Below are 21,035 nucleotides of genomic sequence, written 5' to 3'. Positions count from 1 at the left end.
TTCTTGTCCATTCAGGTTTGTAGTCATTGGGGTTTCTAACACTTAATAAACACATTTTTCAACCATTTAAAAATAGTTTGAATATGCTCTCCATCCATCCATGCTTATGGCTATTTGGGTACCTGATTTCATGAGATCTGAGCCCATGAACTCCTGTGGGTTATAAGAGTGGGTTCCAAACTGCACAAAGCCCCCCGCCCCCAAGCTTTTTCTCCTTTGAGCTCTCAAAACATTGATACTTGAATGAGGAAGCTCTCTGATTTTTACCACCATTAGCCATGCCAACACACCCTAACTTTTTTCTTTCCCTCACACCAGCTTCTTAAAAGCATCAGCTCCAGCAGCAGCAGTGATGGGATGCACTGATCATCATAGGGCAACTCAAGATATTTTTCTGCCTGAGGCAGAGTACTGCATGGCACACCACATCCTTATGAAAAGAGTGATAGTTGGCATTGCCAATGAGGCAATGGAGCCACTACAGGTTTTAGTTCAAACTAAATCATTTGCCCCAGATCAGATGTTGAATTTATTTTTAGGATAAGGGTCAACATCTTGAATAGTTTCTTTAAAACATATCCAGGGATAGCCATATTGGCCATATAGCAAAGTACAATATCATCCATAATCCTCAAAAGAGTGATACCTTTATTGAATCAACCATAATGCACATTATACAAGTTGCAAGCTTTCAAAGCTCCACTGGCATTAAAGGTGTTAAAAACTATACAGGAAAAAGAAAGAAAAATGATGGTGTTAGTCATAAGCCTGCATTTTGTCAAGATGTTGTGGTTGTTGTCTTCAGTTCAGATGCTATGGTTCAAACTAAACCCCTAAGAAGTTACAGCACCCCACTGCCATGGAAGATACCACATCTCTCTTGATCTCTAGTGATAAAAGCATGATAATAGCAAAGTTCATAACAAACAGTTTGCTGTTCTATAAAGACATTCAAAATCTGCTGTGCAAAGCAATCTGGTGACTGATAGGGCTAGGCATTTTCATCTCCCATTTGAACAAAAATAGATCAAAGTTAATGCCTAGATCAATGTCAATAAAAAATAACAAATGCTAATACAAACAGACAAATCCATGTAGCCCTTAACTGTTACTGTTTATTAAAAATAAGCACTGAAAATCATGGAGGAGTATCACAAATGTCAACATGCCATAAAATGCAATAAAAACAGTTCTTGTTTAGCAAAGTTCCATTTGATTTCTTTTATTAAAAGCAGGGGGTTGGGGAGGAACACTAGAATCCTGTGTGTGCTTTTTCAGAACTAAAATCCATTGATTCAGTGGAACTTATTCCCAGGAAAGTGAGCAAAGGATTACAACACAACATTTCATGGGTTTACACAATGCAATCTGATTTTTAAAAAAGCATTTGAGGTATGAAAATGTCTCTGGGTAACACAAATATAGCATATTTTTCCATCACCAATGGGTTCCAAATACTATTATGAGTACAAATGAAAAGCCAACAACCTGCCTGCCAAGCTTGTATTAATCTCTAATTATAAGACTGCCAATAAATGGTAGTACAGTTCTTATTCATTCATCAGTTTGATCTGGAAAGATGATCTTCACTGAGAGATTCTCACCTTTCTTTGCTTTCAGAAATCCATCTCTCTCTTTGCGGACCAGTTGGCTGTACCTGGCATTGGCCAGCCACTTTTCAAATTTGGAGAAGAATATAATCCCGGTTGTACCGAGCACAACCAGACATGTCAGCAAGCCCAGAACCATGAAGCAGATCACCTGGCTCTTATTAAGCAAAGGCTGGCGGTTTTCAATTGTCTCTTTGATGGTTAAGACTTCCCGTTCCTGTGTGTGAACAGGTTTTTGGTGAACTCTTGGATGGGGATGGTGATTCCCCCTGTGCTTAGCCTCCCCATTCAGACTCTTGTTTCTGTCAGCAGAAGCACAAGTGATACCAACAAAACGGGGTTTGCAAAGACACTCAAAACCTCCTTTAGGATGTGCATGACAAGTCCCGCCATTTTCACATGGGTTACTAGCACAGACCAATGTGTGGCTGTTGCACAAGGCCCCACCGTACCTTGTGGGGCAATGGCAATGGAAGCCCCTGCCAATATCTGTGCACGTGCCTCCATTTTCACATGGGTTTGGCTCACAGTCATCAATATCAATTTCACAAAAATTTCCAGTAAACCCAGGAAGGCACAGGCAGGAGGCATGAGAGGCGAAACCATCGTCGTCCACACAGGTTCCTCCATTCTGACAGGGTGAACTGCAATTCAAGGCAAGCAGAAAATGTAAACCTGTTAATGCAATGGAAGCAATGGCCAAGATCCTACAGCAAAGCAGGTGGAGCATAATGGTCCACACATATGATGCCTCATGCTTCTCTTCAAGCCTCCAGGCATCTTTCAAGCTCCAGAGAGACTGCCATGTCTGAATAAGAGCTGGGATAGGAGGAAGGGAGAATTGCCCAGCAGTGCCTAGTACAAGAGAAATCAGGTTGTTCTCATGAGAGTGCTGAGGAGAACTTATTTCTTTCCCTGGCTGCAGAACTGAAGTTAGGAGGGGTGCTCCCTGTTCCTCTGCCTTCTCCCCCACCAACCCAGCCATGGCAGCACCTCCAGGGCATAACAGTTACTCTGTGTGTGTGTGCAGATGTCATGCAAGGAGCCAGTGAATACAGTCGACCCTCCACATTTGTAGCTTTGACCTTTGTCAATTTAATTATTTGTGGTTTTGATTAATATGTTCTCTCTAGTAATCTTTAGGTTCTTCGCCATGACTTTTCTGGAAGTTGACCATAGAGTCATGCTGGGGGACCTAGAGATTCCTAGAGAAAACACTTCTCTAGGCATCTGTAGGTCCTCCAGCACAATTCTGCCAGGTGCTGACCATAGTGTTGTGCCATAAGAATGAGAGATTCCTAGAAAGGTATTCTCTCGGGGGGGAAAAAGTGTTTCCAGTTTCATGAGGATCCTGCTCCCCTATCTCCAGCAGATGTGGAGGGCTCATTGTTCCTTCCACAATGTCAAAAAAACAGGTGTATGCATGTATAAACTCAGGTTACACAGGCATAGGTCACCAACAGGATTTCAGTTATTGTCTTTTCTTCAAGTTGCTTTTCAGCCCAATCCAAACCCTCAGACACCCCAAGGGACCCACAGTGATCCCCATCTCAGTTATGAGAAGGCATAATTCTGTAGAAAATGGAAAAATTGTTGTTGCATTTTAGCTCCCAGAATCCCGAAACCAGGAGGGTGCCACCAAGGGACAGATGGATGACTCATGAACCGGGATTCTAGCAGCAAGGCCCAGAACTTCCAGAACAGCTAAGGAAAGAGTTTGGTTGGCCTGATTCTTGCTTCCTTGCTACTCCTATTGTAATTGTGGACAAAAGCACAGCCAAACCTCCTAGAACCAGCTTTATGGGCTTGCGAACCAAGGCAGCCCTGCTGGCTCTTTATTAAAAATTGCCAAAGGTTTTCTCTCCAGCCTGTTTCAGATTTAATAAACAAAATCCACATCCTCCTCAAAAGCAAAAACAGTGCCTACCTTATCATTCAAAGGTACAAGGAGCAAGTTGATCAAATTCCCTCACAACTCACCCTAATCCTACTGAATGTTATTTGGTATTGATTCAGGAGCTGGCTATTGAATGGTCACTTATGGATATATATGGGATTTTTTTTGTTTTGGTACTAGTGAGCTGTCTATTATATTGGTTTTTCTTCCCATTTCTGTTAATTTTTGGTCATATTTTTATGACTAATCTCTGATTGTAATGAAGGTAACTGACCAAATAGTTCTTGAGGCTGCTTTAGGGCCATTTCTCCCAGCTAAGCATGAAAACCAGATGCAACCTGGGCTGGGAAGAAACATGACTAAAACGGCAGGCTATGGGGAGCTGGCATTGGTTCTCTCCCTCACACACACACATACCTTTTGTTGTAACAAGTAGAGTCAGCTACCATTTTAAATGTAAATAAAGCAGACATGTAGGAAAAAAACAAGCATGGCTGCCAAAATATCTAGTCCTATGCCTTTAACTTCAGGGTTGGGGGTCAGGTAGCCTATGAGCTGCCTATGACCATAAGGGTTTCAGCCAACCCAGCCTTCCCTCCCCTTTTTTTGCCCCCCAAATTAAAAAAAAAAAGATAATTGCCTCTTGGAAGTCTGTAAGAAGTATGATTTCCTTATTTTAAAAGGTGAAAATATCCCTTCTTCAAAAAACTAGAAGTGGATTTATGGCCATTTTAACTTTGTTTTGTTTTTGTTTTTGTTTTAACTGTGAACCTGGGATGTCCCAGGGGCAGGAAACTGGTCCCGAAATTCCAGAATCTGCCTTCCTTGCCATAGATGTTAGCCTAATAAAAGACAACAACAATTGATAAGCTTTAGCCATACTCACCCATTAACTATGCAAGGCCCCTTTTTCACATGGCAGCTTTTCCCTGTATATCCTTCAGCACACAAACAAATGTAGCCACCATTGCCTGTCTCTATGCAAGTGGTTGAGTTATTTGTACATGGTTTTGAAGCACAGGGGTGAACGTCTGTATTGGCAATAAGAAACAAAGAAAGAAATATGCTCCATACTGTGTATTTATTTACTTAAATGCATGGAGAATGCAAGAATTGCCCATACACGAAGTCAGGCCAGTCAGGCCAGTGATGAAACCAGCTCAGGGGTGAGCAATTTGTGGTGGTTCCGATGATATTGGACTACAAATTCCACATATCCTTGCACCACAACCAATGACTGGAGCTGCAGCTCAACATTTCGGAAACGACAAGTTGCTCAGTCCAGAAAAATTTAAGAGAATCTGAAGAATTTAAAGATGTTACCATGTTTCCCTAGAGGTGAATCCTCATTGAGTCTTGTTCACATCTATCTACACATTTGACCTACATATAGGAGCTGACAAGGACATATAATTATATAAATCACATTCCTTGTCTGTCAGTTTGAGTATATTTCTAGTTTTGATAGGCACATTTAAAGCTGGATGTTGAAATGTCTTTATCATAAGTGATTGAGTACAACATTCACACCTGCCAGAATAAAAGTGGTCGCTGAGGATAAAGACCAGTTTTTTGGTCCTACTGAAATAATAATAATAATAATAATAATAATAATAATAATAACAACAACAACAACAATGTATTTATATCCCACTTTTCCTCAAAAATTAGGGCTAAGTGTGGCTTGCAATTTAAAAACACAGTGCAATTAAAAACATACAGAAGTGACCATTAAAATAGAATTAAACTATTACAATATTAAAATTGATCACTTGCTAAAAAATAGAAAACAATTAAAAAGATAAAAACATTTAAAAACCATACACTTTAAAACAGTACAACACCCCCAGGATGTTCTTTAAGAACTTTGTTTTAAAAGTCTATCTGAATTTTAAAAAAACGTCTTAGCCTGCTGATGGAAGAGCAACAAGGGGGGAGTCATTCTGGTCTCTCTGGGAAGGGAGTTCCATAGTCTCGGGGAATCCAGAAAGAAGAAGGCCCTTGTTGTGTGATGTGTCCCCACCAGCCATGCTTCTGATGGTGGTGGGACTGAGAAAGGGCCTCTTGGCTCATACAGAGAAATACAGTTTGCCAAATACCCTGGACCTGACCCATATATGCTCTATAGAACATAACCTGTATTTTGAATTGTGACCGGGAACAAGCTGGTAGCCAGTGAAACTGTTTCAACAGGGGCATTGTGTGGTCTCTGTAACCTGCTCCAGTTCATAGAAATCAGTAAGTACTAAAAGGTCCTTCAGTCCAGAACTTGGAATCATGATTATTTGAATTATATCTTCTAGAACTCCCAAGCCAGCAAGGTTATGAATTCTGAAAAATGTGGTCCAATAAAATTACGTTCCAAATCTCTGCCCACATCTAGCCCCCTATTATCTGCTTTGATGGACAGTGGGTCTTTAGGTTTTCAGAGTTCTTTCCATGACAGTGCTCCTCAATGGAATGGAAGATGCCAAGGAACATAGAACTGTGCCTGATGGATGGATCTATTTAGCCTAGTATTAGCTGTCCCAAATGACAAGGAAGAAGGCTTTCATGACACTTGCCCCTTTCTAAATTGGACATGGCAGGGACTGAATTTAGGACTTTCTGCACTGAGGAATGATCTTTCTCTCAAAGGATGTTAATTGCACTCTAAGAATCCATTTAACACTACTCAAATATTATCATTTATTGTATTTTTAATGAATATCAGGTGCTGTAGGCTATATTTCAAAGGAAGGAATTGGCAAAACTACCTCTGAGGGTCCATCTACACTGTAGAAATAATGAAGTCTGATGCCACTTTGTGTTGTAACTCCATCCTGTGGAATCCTGGGGTTTATAGTTTTGCAAGGTTTTTGGCCTTCACTGGCCAAGAGTGCTGGTGCCTGAGAAAACTACACATCACAGGATTCTGTAGGATGAAGTCATAGCAATTAAAGTGGTGTCAAAGTGCATTGTTTCCACAGTTTAGATGCTCCCTCAGCTTCCTTTCTCTAAGAAAACCCTATGCCATTAATGGGGGCTCCATAACTAAAGAGGCAACTTGAAGGTGGACACACACACACACACACACATTTATTTATACCTGTTTAAAACCATATTGTGAGTTCCTTTGATTTAGAGACTGGGAGGAAGACTGGATCAAGATCAAGTAAATAGTCAGATGATAACAGTTGGGTCTGTTTAGCCCAGAAAAAGATAGGTAAGGGATTGACACGATAGAGGTGTACAAAAATCACACACAGAGTGGAGAAAGTAATACAGTACCTGAAACCAGATTCATCCACTGAAGCTGAACAGTGGGAACTTCAGGACAGAGGAAATAAGTGTTTCTTCACATAACACATTACTGTGGAAGTCACTGCCATAAGAAATGGTCAGGGCTGTCTACTTAAATGGCTTTAAAGGGGAGATGAGAGAAATTCATGGTGGCAAAGACCATCAGAGTCTAACAATTAGGATGGCTGTAAATTGATACATTTAGCAGAGGGATTATGCCTTTTGGAAAGAATATTTTAAAATATTCAAGTATGGTCAAAAACATATCTTTTTGTGTTGAGAAACCTGGCAAAATTCCTCAACTGACATGAATCTTCACAGTTTAGGATTTGTCCTATGCAAAATTTGCATGCATTTGTTTTGAACAGAAAACAGCATTTTTTGTGCAGAAAATATTTCTGCATAGAAATAGTATTTCCTGCATCAGAAATGCTGTTAATTGCACAGAAAATACTGTTTTGGACAAAATGCCCATGTGCCAATATTGCAGAGAATAAATCCATAACTATAACATTCTCGGTATAGGAAACAGCTTTTTCTGTACAGAAAAAATGTTTTCTTTGCACAAAATGCTGTTTCTTACACAGAAAATTCTGCCAGTTTTGCACATAATAAGTCCTGAAATGCAAATGGTCTTTGAAAAGTGCAGGTTTTTTTTGTTGTTGTTCTAGCAGCAGCAAGAAAATTGCTAAAATCATTCATTGCTTCCTTTGAGAAGAAAATTAGTGAAGAATTACATTCATACATCTGTATACTGGTTTGTTGTGCAGTCTGAGATAGATGATAAGTGTGCACTCATTGTCCCACCTGTGGGCTTCCCATAGGAAATTAGATGGCCACTGTATATTCCCAGAATGTCACTTTTTATGATCTTATTCAACAGATTAGTCCTGCCTGTAAAGGATATGTATCTGAGGACTGCATATTGTACTCCACTGCTGCTTCTGGGGATGTGAATTGTAATCCCAAAAAGCTCATGCTGAAATTAATCTTTTCATTTTAAAGATGCCACATGACTCCTTTTGTTTCTCCACTAGTCTTTTATATTAAAACAAACTGTGAACATGTGATAACATATTGCCATATTGAGGCAGTAAAACATGGTTCTAGACATGCTTCCACTTTTTATACTAACTGAAGTTTCTGGACCATCTCCAAAAGCATCCCATGTACAGTTCCTGCAGCCATCTAAATGGTGGATTAGAGTTTCTGTTTATACAGATTTCTAACAATCTGAACAGAGGCCAACAACCCAACTTCATTGGAAAGAAGGAAAGGTCTTGCCCACATGTCACAGTTAAAGCATTTTGATATCCCTTTCACACACTGCCATGGCTGCATCCTGTGGAATTCTGGGATTTGTAGTTTTGGGTATCACTAGCACTCTCTGCCAGAGAATTCTAAATATTCCACAAAACCACATGTGCCATGATTCCACAGAGGCCATGAATGGCAGTTAAATGGTTTTAAATTGCTAGTATTGTGTAGTGTGAAAGGAAGGAAAATACTATGAAAATAACTGCACCTCTTCAACGCCAGATGGAGCTATTACAGTCTGGTCTGCGTGCATTCAGTGCTTCCCGTTCAGTGTGAAAGGAAACTATTAGCAACAAACCTGTGTCACAGAGGCTGCCAATCCATCCTTCTTCACACATGCACTGCCATGGTTTGGCACAGGTCCCATGGAAACAACCCGGGAATGGGATACACTGATCACACAGAGGGCCTTGCCAACCATGTCGGCATCTTGAAAAGGAGAGAGAAGACAAGATGACAAAACAGTCCAAAATCTCTTTGGCAAATATAATTAGGACTTTGGAAACCCTAGTAGATAAGTTTCTTAACAGTAGAGAAGCTCTTTTTTTAAAAAAGAAAAAAAAAAAAAAAGAAAGACTGACTTTACTTTGATAGTTGAAATTCTTTTTAATTTAGTTTCTCAGACTTTGACAATCTGTTTTAGTATTTTAGAGATACCTTCGATAAATAAATCCAACAGTCAAATTTTGATAGAAACTGAATAAAAAAAGAGTTTAACCATCAAAGTAACAATCATTTTTATGTATTTTATATTTTACTGTTGTCAACCGCCCGGATTGGTTTCTCATAGGGCGGTATACAAATAAATATTATTATTATTATTATTATCATCTAGGACATATTGTTTCTGATTTCTCTGTACATGTTTCTATTTCTATGTGTGGGTGTGAAAGCTGGACAGTGATTAAAGTTGATAAGAAAAGAATCCTTTCATTAAATTGTGGTGCTGGAAGAGAGTTCTACAGATACTGTATAGAAGGCTAAAAAGTCAAATGAATGGGTCTGAGAGCAAATCTCCTCAGTCTACTCATGAGGAGGCCGGGATGATGGGGCGAAGGCAGGAGGGATGAGCATGCCCCTCCTTCACTCTGGTACCCTGGTCTACTCATGAGGAAGCCAGGACACCAAAGCGAAGTCAGGAGAGCCTGACCTGGTGTCACCCCTCTTCTGGAGTGTCACCTGGTAGGGATCACACACCACACACCCTCCTAATGACAACACTGGATGACACCAACCTTATTGATGCCAGTGGATGATTATACTCACTGAAGACACAAACATACTCGATGAAGTGAAAGGCAGTAGGAAATGAGGAAAACAGTGTATTTAATTAAGAAAGACAGAACTTGAGCTTGCAAGACCTGAGCAGGCCCATTGATGACCAGGGGGATTCCTTAAGAGACAGCAAATAACAGTAACAAGAACTGATACTTAATTATCAGTTCTTTTCAACAGTACATATGTCGTAAAAATCCGATGCACATCTTTTAAAAACCCATAACCCCTTTTCATAAATATAAAACATCTCTTGCCCCCTCTTACTTCAATTTGTCCTCTCCCAGTATTTTGTTTTGAACTTGAGATATTGTAGCTAAAAGTATTTGTAAATGGAAAAACTGGTTGAAGAGCTTAACCTTTTGTGCAGGACAAGTAGCAGATCTGTTGGAACAAAATTTAAAGGGGAGCACACATCTACCCAAAACACCTGCTGTTGTACAATATAACTCAGGTCAAATAGACACAAACCGCAGAAATAATATGGTTTGACACTGCAATAATGACCATGGTTCAGTGCTATGGGACTCTGGAATAGTAGTTTTATGAACTATTATTTAGCCTTTTCTGTCAGAGATCTCTGGGGCCACAGCAACCTACAAATCCCAGGATTCCATATCACTGAACCATGGCAATTAAAGTGGTGTCAAACTGCATTATTTCTGCAATGGAAATCAGATCTCAGAGATAAAGGAGAGATGCCAGGTGCACTGGTGTGTGTCAGATGAGGATGCAATATTGTTTTTCCCCAATTTCAAAACAAACAATTAATAATAAGAATTATTATAATATTCCACTTAATCACTTGGAATCCAAGTGGATTACAACAATAAAACAAGATACAGTTAAAAATTCCAAAAACGTCTATCCTTTCCCCCAGTATAAAAACATAATAATACTAAAAAGAGATTAAACTAGAAAGACATTAAAACAATAGTATAAAATAAGAATCATAGAATAGAATCATAGAGTTGGAAGAGACTGCAAGGGTTAAGGGTTAAAATCAATAGAAGATTTATAAGAAATTTATAGCAGGGTCCAGATAGGATGGAAAGGGGGATGGAGAAAAGAGGGGAGAGGAGGCAGGTAAATAGAGGTGGACCTAGTCTGGAAAGGCCTGCTGGAAGAGATCCGTCTTAATAGCCTTCTTAAAGGTTTCCAAGGTGGTACTGGTAATCTTACAGATCTCGTCCGGCAGTTGTTCCAGAGTCTAGGAGCAACTGCTGAAAAGGAAGTTACACCTTCTTTTTAAACTACAGATGCCTCCCTTGAAATCCTGAGATGCATGTCCCATAGACCAATAAAAAAATCACTGCTCTAATAGAAGAGTAAACCCACTTACATCATGTTATATATTTGGAGGTGCCCTCTCCTTTGCAGGCTAAAGAACATTGGAACCAGATTTGGGGTGCATCTACACTATAAAAATAATGCAGTTTGATACCACTTTAAGTGCTCTAGCTCCATCCTAGAGAATCATGGGATTTTTAGTTTTACAAAATCTTTAATCTTCTCTGCCGAAGAGTGCTGGTGGCTCACCAAACTATAAATTCCAGGATTCTGTAGCCATTTAAAGTAGTGTCAAACTGCATTCTTTCTACAGTGTAGATACATTCTTGAAGTTTTAGAAACCACAACTATTAGTGGATTGAGATGAAAACTGATTTCAGGAGTATTCAAAGAGTGACCTGTGGACCACATGTACAGCCGCCAGGGCTTTTCTTCAACCCCTTTTTATGGATCTCTCCCATACCCGGCAGGGAAATGGTTCTCAAAAATTGCTGTTTCCACTCTTTGAAGCCTTCAGGGGTGGTGATTTTGCATAAAACAAGGAGCAACACCTCCCTGCACCTTGGTTGGCCCCTTTTTCAAAGCACGAAGAGAGCATCCAGTCAGTTTCAAGTTATTCTGAGGAGTATGTGTGATGGGAAAGGCAAATAGGGTGTGTAGTGGGTCCTGAAGTCCAAAAATTGGTCAACAGGCCTCCAGAGTTTGTCTGCCCCTGATGTATTTGCTGCAAAATGAACCCATAGATGTATGGAATCTGGCTTCTCTGCATATGCACCAAGTTCAGGTATGGACAACACTTTTTTTCTTTTTGAATGTTGCATTTCCTTGGAGGTAATCTATTACAATATAGACTGCATCGTGGTACTGCATGCCCCAAGGTGGGCAAAGGAGCTAAGCCCACCTACCTTACTACACAATTCTCCTTCTCTTTTTGCCTCACATTCAACCACCCTCTTTTCTTTCTACTTGGTACTCCATTCTCCCCACTTAGGAAGCAGCTGAGGAAGGGGAGCCTGGTCTTGCAGAGACTGAACTGATCAATTGCACAGGGCTTTTGAGGTTGGGCTACAAGAGATCAATCAGGAGGCCACAGCTTGCCCACCTCTGCCCATGATGAATATGCACATAGTGGGCAGCCTGCCCCCAACTTCTGGAATGCCCTTAATTGCTTTTATTAAAGTCTTTGGAGCCTCATACATTTTTCAAATGCAAGGGCATGGCTATAACCATTTTGACCTGTTTCGGCTGGTCTTTAAAAATGCCTGTTTGAATTATTTTGTTATTGTTTAAGACCTATAATTGTTTTTCACTTTTTATATTGTTTTACTTATATGTCAAACGGCGATTGGATCTGCTCAGGACTTGCAAGCTTGGGGGAATGTCTTCCTTTATTGAATCAATACATCTGTATAGCGGCCTTCCTCTTGGGATATAAATATTTTCATAAGTACATAAATGAAAAGTGGTTCATCCCCTGATCCATAATTGCTGCTATAATTCTAAATGATAGCCCCAATTGCATATACTGCTGGCTCAAAGAACAAGTCTTTAAGCACACGTAATAGGAACCCAACTGTTTACATGGAATTTCAAAACTATCATGTCTTACATAACATCAAGTGACCACCACAAATATCGGAGACTGTCTATTTATTTATATGAGCCAGTGTGACATAGTAGTTTCAATTTTTGACAACAACTCTGGAGACCAGGGTTTGATTTCCAGCTCAGCCATGAAACCCACTGCGTGATCTTGGACAAATCACATGCTCTTAACCTCAGGGGAAGGTAATGGCAAACTTCCCCCGAACAAATTTTGCAAAGAAACTCCCATGATAGGTTCACCTTAGGGTCGTCATAAGTTAGAAATGATTTGAAGACACACCACAACAATCACAACAACTTACTTATAGAAATATAACTGAGTAAGGACCAAACCCAACCCTAATCCATTTTAAGAGCCAGCAGCCAGATCAGTCAAGGGAGATTTATTCAGCTTCTAACAGGGAGGCAGGAGGATGACATTTCCACCAGTTTCTTTCAGGGAATGAAGCTGCAACAAGGACTTGCAACAGGGATTTGGCTTCTGATTGTCACAGGCTTGCATGTTGGTTGGGCGGTGGTGGTGGAAGCATCATTCTCCTTGCAACCTGATAGCAATAGCACCTTCATTTATATACCACTTAAGCTAATTTTCCCCAACAAGCTTGGTATTCATTTTAGCAACCTCAGAAGAATGCAAGGATGAGTCGACCCTGAGCCCCTGGCTGGGGGGGGGGGGGACCCTATGCTTTCTGTGTCCTCCATTTTTGTGTTTGTCCTGGGAACCCCACTCAGAAGTAGAGAAGAACTGCTGGCCCTCATCCCCTTCCCCACCACCACTTCCTTCTCCTTCTGTGTCGTGTCTTTCCAGATTGTAAGCCCGAGGGCAAGGAACTGTCCAATTAAAAAGATTGTATGTACAGCGCTGTGTAAATTTACAGCGCTTTATAAAGGTTAATAATAATAATAATAATAACGTAGTTTGTGAATGAGCAAGTGAGTGGCTGCAGTACTGGCATTAAACCACTGTGCCACCAGGGCTTCTCCATTTAGTCTGGCTACTGGCATTTACATATGTTTCCAGTGACACTACATAGTCTTACTAGACACAGAACTGTAACTCTGCAATATGAATCTGTATCTGCAATACTAAATACCAGCCCATATTGTGTAGACAGATTTCCACTCATGCTATAAAACGTCTTTATCTCCCTGCATCCCTCTGTGTCCCTACAAATATATCCCCAAGACAATCAGGGAGATGACCAGGGGCAAAAGGAGAGGAGATCTGTTCTGCTTCTAGACAAACACAGTGATATACAACTCTTTGTTCTTTTGTTATAGTAGAAACCTCTTATCATATATTTTATCCTGACAAGATGATTTATCTTCTGTTCTTGGATTCCCCCCCCCCCATGTCTGTTGCTAAAACTATAATAAATCAAAGTGTGGATAAAATGATCACACCATTCTTTTAATTAAAACATTTGTCATTGCGTCACATTTTCCAGACAAATTATGTTTATGCTCTTGCTTGTTGGAAATGAAATAAAAATGCAAATCCTGCTTCGACTGAAGGAAGAGGTATCTCTTCCTAGCCAAAATACTGTTAATTAATTTACCTGCATTCATTTGAAACTTCACAAAATCCATTCACTGGATGGCAACCAGGTTTGCAATCAGTTCCTAAAATAATAAGACATACAAGGTAAGGTTCAAAAGTTATCTTTTTATGATAAAATAAAACAAAACAAAATAAAATCTTTCTTGCATTTTAAACTATTCACATTCTATAGTGGTCATCATACTGACTATAGAGCAGCTTATATCCCTGAGTAAACATTCATGGGATTGTGATCTAAGATTGCAATCATACCTATACTTTTATTAGGTTTTAAGTCCTATCAAATTTAGTAGGAGGTACTTCTAACTAAACAAGCACAGGACTTAGTGGTATGACAAGGGCAAATATCATACTACATATTAGCAATATCAGTTCAAGCCTAAATTCTTTTCATAGAATCACAGAATCATAGAGTTAGAGGAGATCACAAGGGCCACCCAGTCCAACCCCCTGCCATGAAGGACTCTCAGTCAAAATATCCCTGACAGAGGGCCATCCAGCCTCTGTTTAAAGACCTCTAAGGAAGGAGACTCCACTACACTCCGAGGGAGTTTATTCCACTGTCAAACAGCCCTTTCTGTCAGGAAGTTCCTCCTAATGTTTAGGTGGAATCTCCTTTCCTGCAGCTTGCATCCATTGTTTTGGGTCCTGTTCTCTGGAGCAGCAGAAAACAAACTTGCTCCCTCCTCATTATGACATCCCTTCAAATATTTAAACAATTATATTATTATATATTATATATATATAATATATATATCACCCCTTAACCTTCTCTTCTCCAGGCTCCCTAAGTCTTTCCTCATCAGGCATGGTTTCCAGACCCTTCAACATTTTGATCGCCCTCCTTATGACATGCTTAGGATGTCAACATCTTTTCTGAATTGTGTTGCCAAGAACTGGACACAATATTCTAGGTGGGGCTTGACCAAAGCAGAATACAGTGAAACTATTACTTCTCTTGATCTAGACACTATACTTCTATTGATGCAGCCTAGAATTACATTGGCCTTTTAAGCTGCCACATCGCACTGTTGACTCATGTTCAACTTGTGGTCTATTTGGACTCCTAGAGCCCTTTCACCCATAGTGTCCTTAAGTCATGGGTCCCTCATCCTATATCTATGTATTTCAACATGACCTGAATAAACTAGAAAGCTGGGCCAAAGCTAACAAAATGAATTTCAACATTACTCCATGTTGAATTTCATTTTGTTAGCTTTGGCCCAGCTTTCTAGTTTATTCAGGTCATGTTGAATTGTGATCCTGTCCTCTATTAGCTACTCCTCCTAATTTGTTGTCATCTGCAAATTTGATAAGTATTCCCCCAATTCTGTCATCCAAGTAATTGATAAAGATGTTGAATAGCACTGGGGCCCGGACAGAACCCTATGGGACTTGTTACTTCTCTCCAGGATGAAGAGGAGCCATTTTTGAGCACCCTTTGGCTTTGGCCTGTCAACCAATTACAAATCCATGTAACAGTTACCTTGTCTAGCCCACATTTTACAAGCTTGTTTGCAAGAATGTCATGGGAAACCTTGTCAAAGGCCTTACTGAAATCAAGATATACTATATCCACAGCATTCCCTTCATCTACCAAGCTGGTAATTTTATCAAAGAAAGAGATTAGGTTTGTCTGGCATGACTTCTTTCTCTGAAACCCATGTTGACTTTTTGTGATTATGGAATTGCCTTCTAGATGTTCGCAGTCTCTCTGTTTAATGATCTGCTCTGGAATCTTTCCTGATATTGATGTCAGACTAACTGGATGATAATTGTTGTGATCCTCTTCTGTTTGGATCCTCTTTCCCCTATTCTGTCCACAGCCCCATTTTCCTTAGGTTAACCATTCTTTTCCCTTTCTGAGAAGATTGAAGCAAAGAAGGTGTTGAGTAATACTGCCTTTTCTCTGTCCTGTTAGCATTTTGCCATCCTCCCTCCATAACTGTCATCCGTCAGCCTGTGAGGGAAAGAATAGGCTGGCCCAGCTCCACCAGGGCTAGCCCGAAGAAGAAGAGCCCTCCCTCTGGTCCATCTGCCTTGGTCCAGGCCTCAGAGGGAGAGAAGAATGCTGGACCTGATCCCCTCCTCCCACCATTCCCTTCTCCTTTTGTGTCGTGTCTTTTTATATTGTAAGTCTGAGGGCAGGGAACCGTCTATTATCCCCTCTGTTGTAAGCCACTCAGATTCCCAGTGATTGGACGGCATATAATGAATGAATGAATGAATGAATGAATGAATCTTTATTTGCATACCGCTATTCCCATGATCACAGCAGTTTACAACAGTAATAAAAACATACCGAAACTACAAAATCCAATAGAAAGAAATCCCCCCCACATTAAACAATACAGTACAGCAATAAAAATATCCAACATTCAATCACAGTTAAAAACAGTTAAAAACCAAAGCACCAATTACATCCAATACAATACAGCAACACAAGAGGAGAAGAATGGAATTAGGGAACATGGGGGAAAGCATGACGAAAGAGGTGAGTCTTTAGATTTTTCCTGAAAGACTCCAGGGAGGGGGCTGAGCGGAGCTCGTCAGGCAGAGAGTTCCAGGTCTGCGGGGCCGAAGCAGAAAAAGCCCTATGTGCAGACACCACATATCTCGTATCAGGGACTCTCAAAAGTTGTTTCCCGCCTGACCTGAGAGTGCGGGGCGGATTATATGGAGAGAGGCAGTCCTCCAAGTACCCTGGGCCCAAGCCATTTAGGGCTTTATAGGTAAAAACCAACACCTTGTATTGCGCCCGGAAGCGGACTGGCAGCCAATGAAGATCTTTCAATACCGGTGTTATATGGCTGGCTCTGGAGTTGCCAGTGACCAGCCTAGCTGCCATATTGTAGTTTCCGAGTTTGGTACAAGGGTTGCCCCATGTAGAGTGCATTACAGAAGTCGAGTCGAGAGGTTACCAGTGCATGTACCACTGTTTCAAGGTCCTCCCGGCCCAGGAAGGGTCGCAGCTGGCGTATCAGCCGAAGCTGATAACAGGCACTTCTAACTGTCGCATCCACCTGAGGAGTCAGGTGAAGCGATGAGTCCAGAAGCACACCCAGACTGCGAACTGTGTCCTTCACGGGGAGCGTGACCCCATTTAGGACAGGTGGAAAAATTTCCATCCCCAGACCAGGGGAACCTATCACAAGTACTTCCGTTTTCTCTGGATTCAGGCTGAGTCTATTTTCCCTCATCCAGCCCATTACCAACTCCAGACAGGCAATGAGCGGAGAGATGCCATCCCTAGTCACTGCATCAATCGGAGACACAGAGAAGACTATTTGGGTGTCATCAGCGTACTGATAACACCGCACCCCGTGTCTCCGGATGATCTCTCCCAGTGGCTTCATGTAAATGTTAAATAGCATAAGGGACAAGATCGCTCCCTGAGGGACCCCAGATGTAAAGGCCCTCTTGTCGGAGCGACAGTCCCCCAGCTCCACCATCTGGAATCTACCCGAGAGGTTGGAACAGAACCACTGCAGAGCAGTGCCCCCGATACCCAACTCCCCCAGGCGATCCAGAAGGATACCATGGTCGATGGTATCGAAGGTCGCTGAGATGTCCAAAAGCACTAACAGGGACATGCTACCCCTGTCCATGCCCAGACGGAGATCGTCGACTAAGGCGACCATGGCAGTCTCAACCCCATAGCCCGCCCAGAAGCCGGTTTGAAATGGGTCTAGAAAATCCATATCGTCCAAGATCCCCTGCAGCTGGGAGGCAACCGCTCTCTCGATCACCTTTCCTAGAAATGGCAGCAGTGAAACAGGCCGATAATTATTTCGAATTAGGGGGTCAAGAGAGGGCTTTTTTAATACAGGTTTTACAATGGCCGTTTTTAGACTGGATGGAAATTGGCCCTCCCTGAGAGATGAATTGACAATTCGGCGCAACATCTCTGTTACCGCCGTTCCCTCTTGAACTGCCAGCCATGAAGGACAGGGATTGAGAGAGCACATTGTCTTCCTAACGCTACTGAGGATCTTGTCCACATCCTCGGTACTTATAGACTCAAAATGATCCAGTACAACTGAGTCCACGGAAGCTCTGGACGCCTCTACTCTCGATTCTGAACAAATAACAGCGTCAAGATCAGCCCTTATCCAAGAGATTTTATCCGCGAAGAAGTTATTAAATTCGTCACAGCAGGCTTTCGATGACTCCAGTATTGGGTTCATGGGGGGAGCCAATTGAGTAAGCTCTCTCACAACCCTGAACAGCTCTGCCGGACGCGACTCCGCGGACGCAATATGTGCAGCATATAAATAAATCCTATTATTATTATTATTATTATTATTATTATTATTATTATTATTACCTTCTCCACATAGTGGCCCTACCATTTGCTTCTTCTTTCTTTTGCTGTGTACATACCCAACAAGCCCTTTTTATTGTTCTTGACCTCTCTAGCAAGCCTGAGTTCATTCTGTTCTTTAGCTTTTCTGACTTTACCACTACATGTGCTCGCTATTTGTTTGAATTCCTCTTCGGTGATTTCCCCCTCCCCCTTTCCATTTATTATACATGTTCTGGTTAAAACTTATCTCACTTGACAGTTTGGCCTTATTCCCACTATCTTTTAAACTGGATCATGGTTCGGTATGAACCGGTTTAAAAGAGCATGGTTCCCACTTAATTTGAATCACTGAAGCAATTCTGAAAGGGGGGGGGGGGATGCTTTTGACCCATTTAACTCACGTTAAAAAGATCCTGTTTTCCCCAGGTTCTTTTGGATAAATCGATTCAGCCCAAGTGGGGACCATGCAGATTCGAATCTGCCCCGGCAGTCCCCAGCTTCCCCAGCCTCTCCGTCCTGGCAGTCCCTGGCTTCCCCAGCCTCCTCACGAACCTCCATCCCAGCCTTCTGTCCCCAGCCTCTCTTGGTACAAATATAATGGGAACCACATTCTGCCACTGAACTGATTCATCAATTCAGATCAGTTACCTGAATCCATGGAAATCAAATCAAGTGGGAATGCAGCCTTCATTAGTCATCCATCCTGGTTTCTTGAGACATCTCCTATTTTTCTTCCTTATTGGAACTGTTTTAAATTGTGCCTTCAATATCTCCCTTTTGAGAAACTCCCATCCATCCTGAACTCCATTCTCTTTTAGTATCACTGACCATAGGGTTACCCTCAGTATTGCTCTATGTTTACTAAAATCTACTATCCTAAATGCGTGTCTGACTATGCCTGGCTTCTCCTTTGCACTGTATAACCAACTCCAGGAGAACACGATCACTCCCACCTAAGGATCCCACCACTTCCACCCCTTTAATAATAATAATAATAATAATAATAATAAGTTTTATTTATAGACCGCTATTCCGCAATGATCATAGCGGTGTACAGTAAAAATTGCAATACAATACAAAAAATTGCAAGGCCTCTCTCCCCCTCAAGATGTTGGTCGGGAGGAGGGCTCTTAGTCTTTCCAGGCCATGCCTCGTCTCTCCCCCTCAAGATGGTGGTCGGGGGAGGGCTCTTAGTCTTTCCAGGCCAGGCCTCGTCTCTCCCCCTCAAGATGGTGGTCGGGGGGAGGGCTCTTAGTCTTTCCAGGCCAGGCCTCGTCTCTCCCCCTCAAGATGGTGGTCGGGGGGAGGGCTCTTAGTCTTTCCAGGCCAGGCCTCGTCTCTCCCCCTCAAGATGGTGGTCGGGGGGAGGGCTCTTAGTCTTTCCAGGCCAGGCCTCGTCTCTCCCCCTCAAGATGGTGGTCGCGGGGAGGGCTCTTAGTCTTTCCAGGCCAGGCCTCGTCTCTCCTCCTCAAGATGGTGGTCGGGGGGAGGGCATCCAAATATACTGTCTGATTTTAAATATACTGTCTGAATTTAAGACAGTATTAAAGATCTATCTCTTCTGGCAATTAGTTTTAGATTATGAATTTCAAACTTGTTTTTTTTTAATTTCATGTCTAGATGATTTGAATGTTAATGGTTGTCTTAATCGTATGTTTATGTGTTTTAACATACTCGTTTAAATGGTTTCATGTCTTTAGTAATATGTATTGCATTTTAATCCATGTTGTACCCTGTCTCAAGTCTTGGGGAGAGGCGAGTAAGGACTTCATCACACAGGGGGAAATCAGGGGTTTAAATAGGAATTTTCCGGGGACAGTCATGTGATTGCAGCAAAGATTTTCACACATGCCCAGATTAGAGATGATTTATCCCAGAAAGAACCAGGAATACTCCAGGAACAAATCATTATCTGGTTCTTCACAGATAAGTCATCTCTAATTGCGATGTTATGTGAAAATCTTTTCTGCGATTGTGTGATTGTCCCTGTAAAATACCTGTTTAAACTCCCAATTTTCACTGTGTGATAAACTCCTATGAAATATTAATAGGTGTAGTACTCATTAAATCCCTTTAATTCAATGGGCCTGCTCTAGGCCATAGTATCATTGGGAAACTATAATCAGATCTGGACCATCAACCAATAGTTTCACAATCATTACTAAACAGGAATCATGAATATGAAAAAGTTACCTAGATTTACTCATCCATAGCTGTTCTGTATTTGTGATTTATTTCATGGACAGCAGTAGGTTGACATCTGCTGGCAGATCTTTGCATGATTTATACTAGGCCAACTAGAATTTTTAATCCATAGTTTGGCTCTTCCAGATAGGGCAAATATGTCAGGAGGCTGCCAAGTTTGCTGTTTGTAGTTCCCAGTTTTGTTTTGTTTTTGAATCCCAGCAACATTTCTGTTGTCCCAGATTTCTTCTCCTTTATTTTCTTTCTTAATCTGCTTTCTTAAATATTCTGAAGACACCAAAACCTACCTGATGTTTGAAGCTAAGCAGGGTCAGCACTGGTTAGTACTCAGAATAGAGATCTACAGGGAGAGCTGGGTGCTGCAGGCTGTATTTCAAAGGAAGGATATAATAAACCACCTCTGAATATGTTTTGCCTAACAAAACCCTATGAAATTAATAAGGTTGTTGCAAGTAGACAGGTGACTTGAAAGAACATACCCACAGGGCAATAGTGCATCAGTGAAATGGCATTTTTCCACAGTGACATTATAACACTTAAGAATAAATTCTCCTCAAGCCATAGGCTCACCTCTGCAAACCATTACTCCATTAATAAACAAAAGGGGAGAGTGCAAGAAATTGCTACAAACAATACCAACAATGGAACATATGGAAGCAGTGGCAACAAAAACCAGTAGAACCCAAG

At 41.3% G+C, this 21,035-nt stretch overlaps 1 protein-coding gene across 1 annotated transcript in view; it reads right to left on the bottom strand.

Annotated features, from left to right (window-relative positions):
• Positions 1 to 628: 628 nt before the first annotated feature.
• Positions 629 to 21,035, bottom strand: part of DLK1 (delta like non-canonical Notch ligand 1) — a 33,845-nt gene continuing 13,438 nt past the window's right edge. Inside the window, exons 2-5 of the mRNA XM_089522545.1 lie at positions 13,836 to 13,899; positions 8,405 to 8,535; positions 4,394 to 4,538; positions 629 to 2,254 (exon numbers count right to left, since the gene is read on the bottom strand). Coding sequence (XP_089378671.1) covers positions 1,555 to 2,254; positions 4,394 to 4,538; positions 8,405 to 8,535; positions 13,836 to 13,899 — 1,040 coding nt within the window. The 3' untranslated portion in view covers positions 629 to 1,554. The remainder of the gene's footprint in view (positions 2,255 to 4,393; positions 4,539 to 8,404; positions 8,536 to 13,835; positions 13,900 to 21,035) is intronic.

Source organism: Sceloporus occidentalis, unplaced genomic scaffold (assembly GCF_023333645.1).
Source record: "Sceloporus occidentalis isolate IW3139 unplaced genomic scaffold, rSceOcc1.0.p SCAF_4, whole genome shotgun sequence".
Taxonomy (NCBI): Eukaryota; Metazoa; Chordata; class Lepidosauria; order Squamata; family Phrynosomatidae; genus Sceloporus; species Sceloporus occidentalis.
The sequence above is the reverse complement of the archived record's forward strand: the minus strand, read 5'-3'. Positions and strand labels throughout refer to the sequence as shown.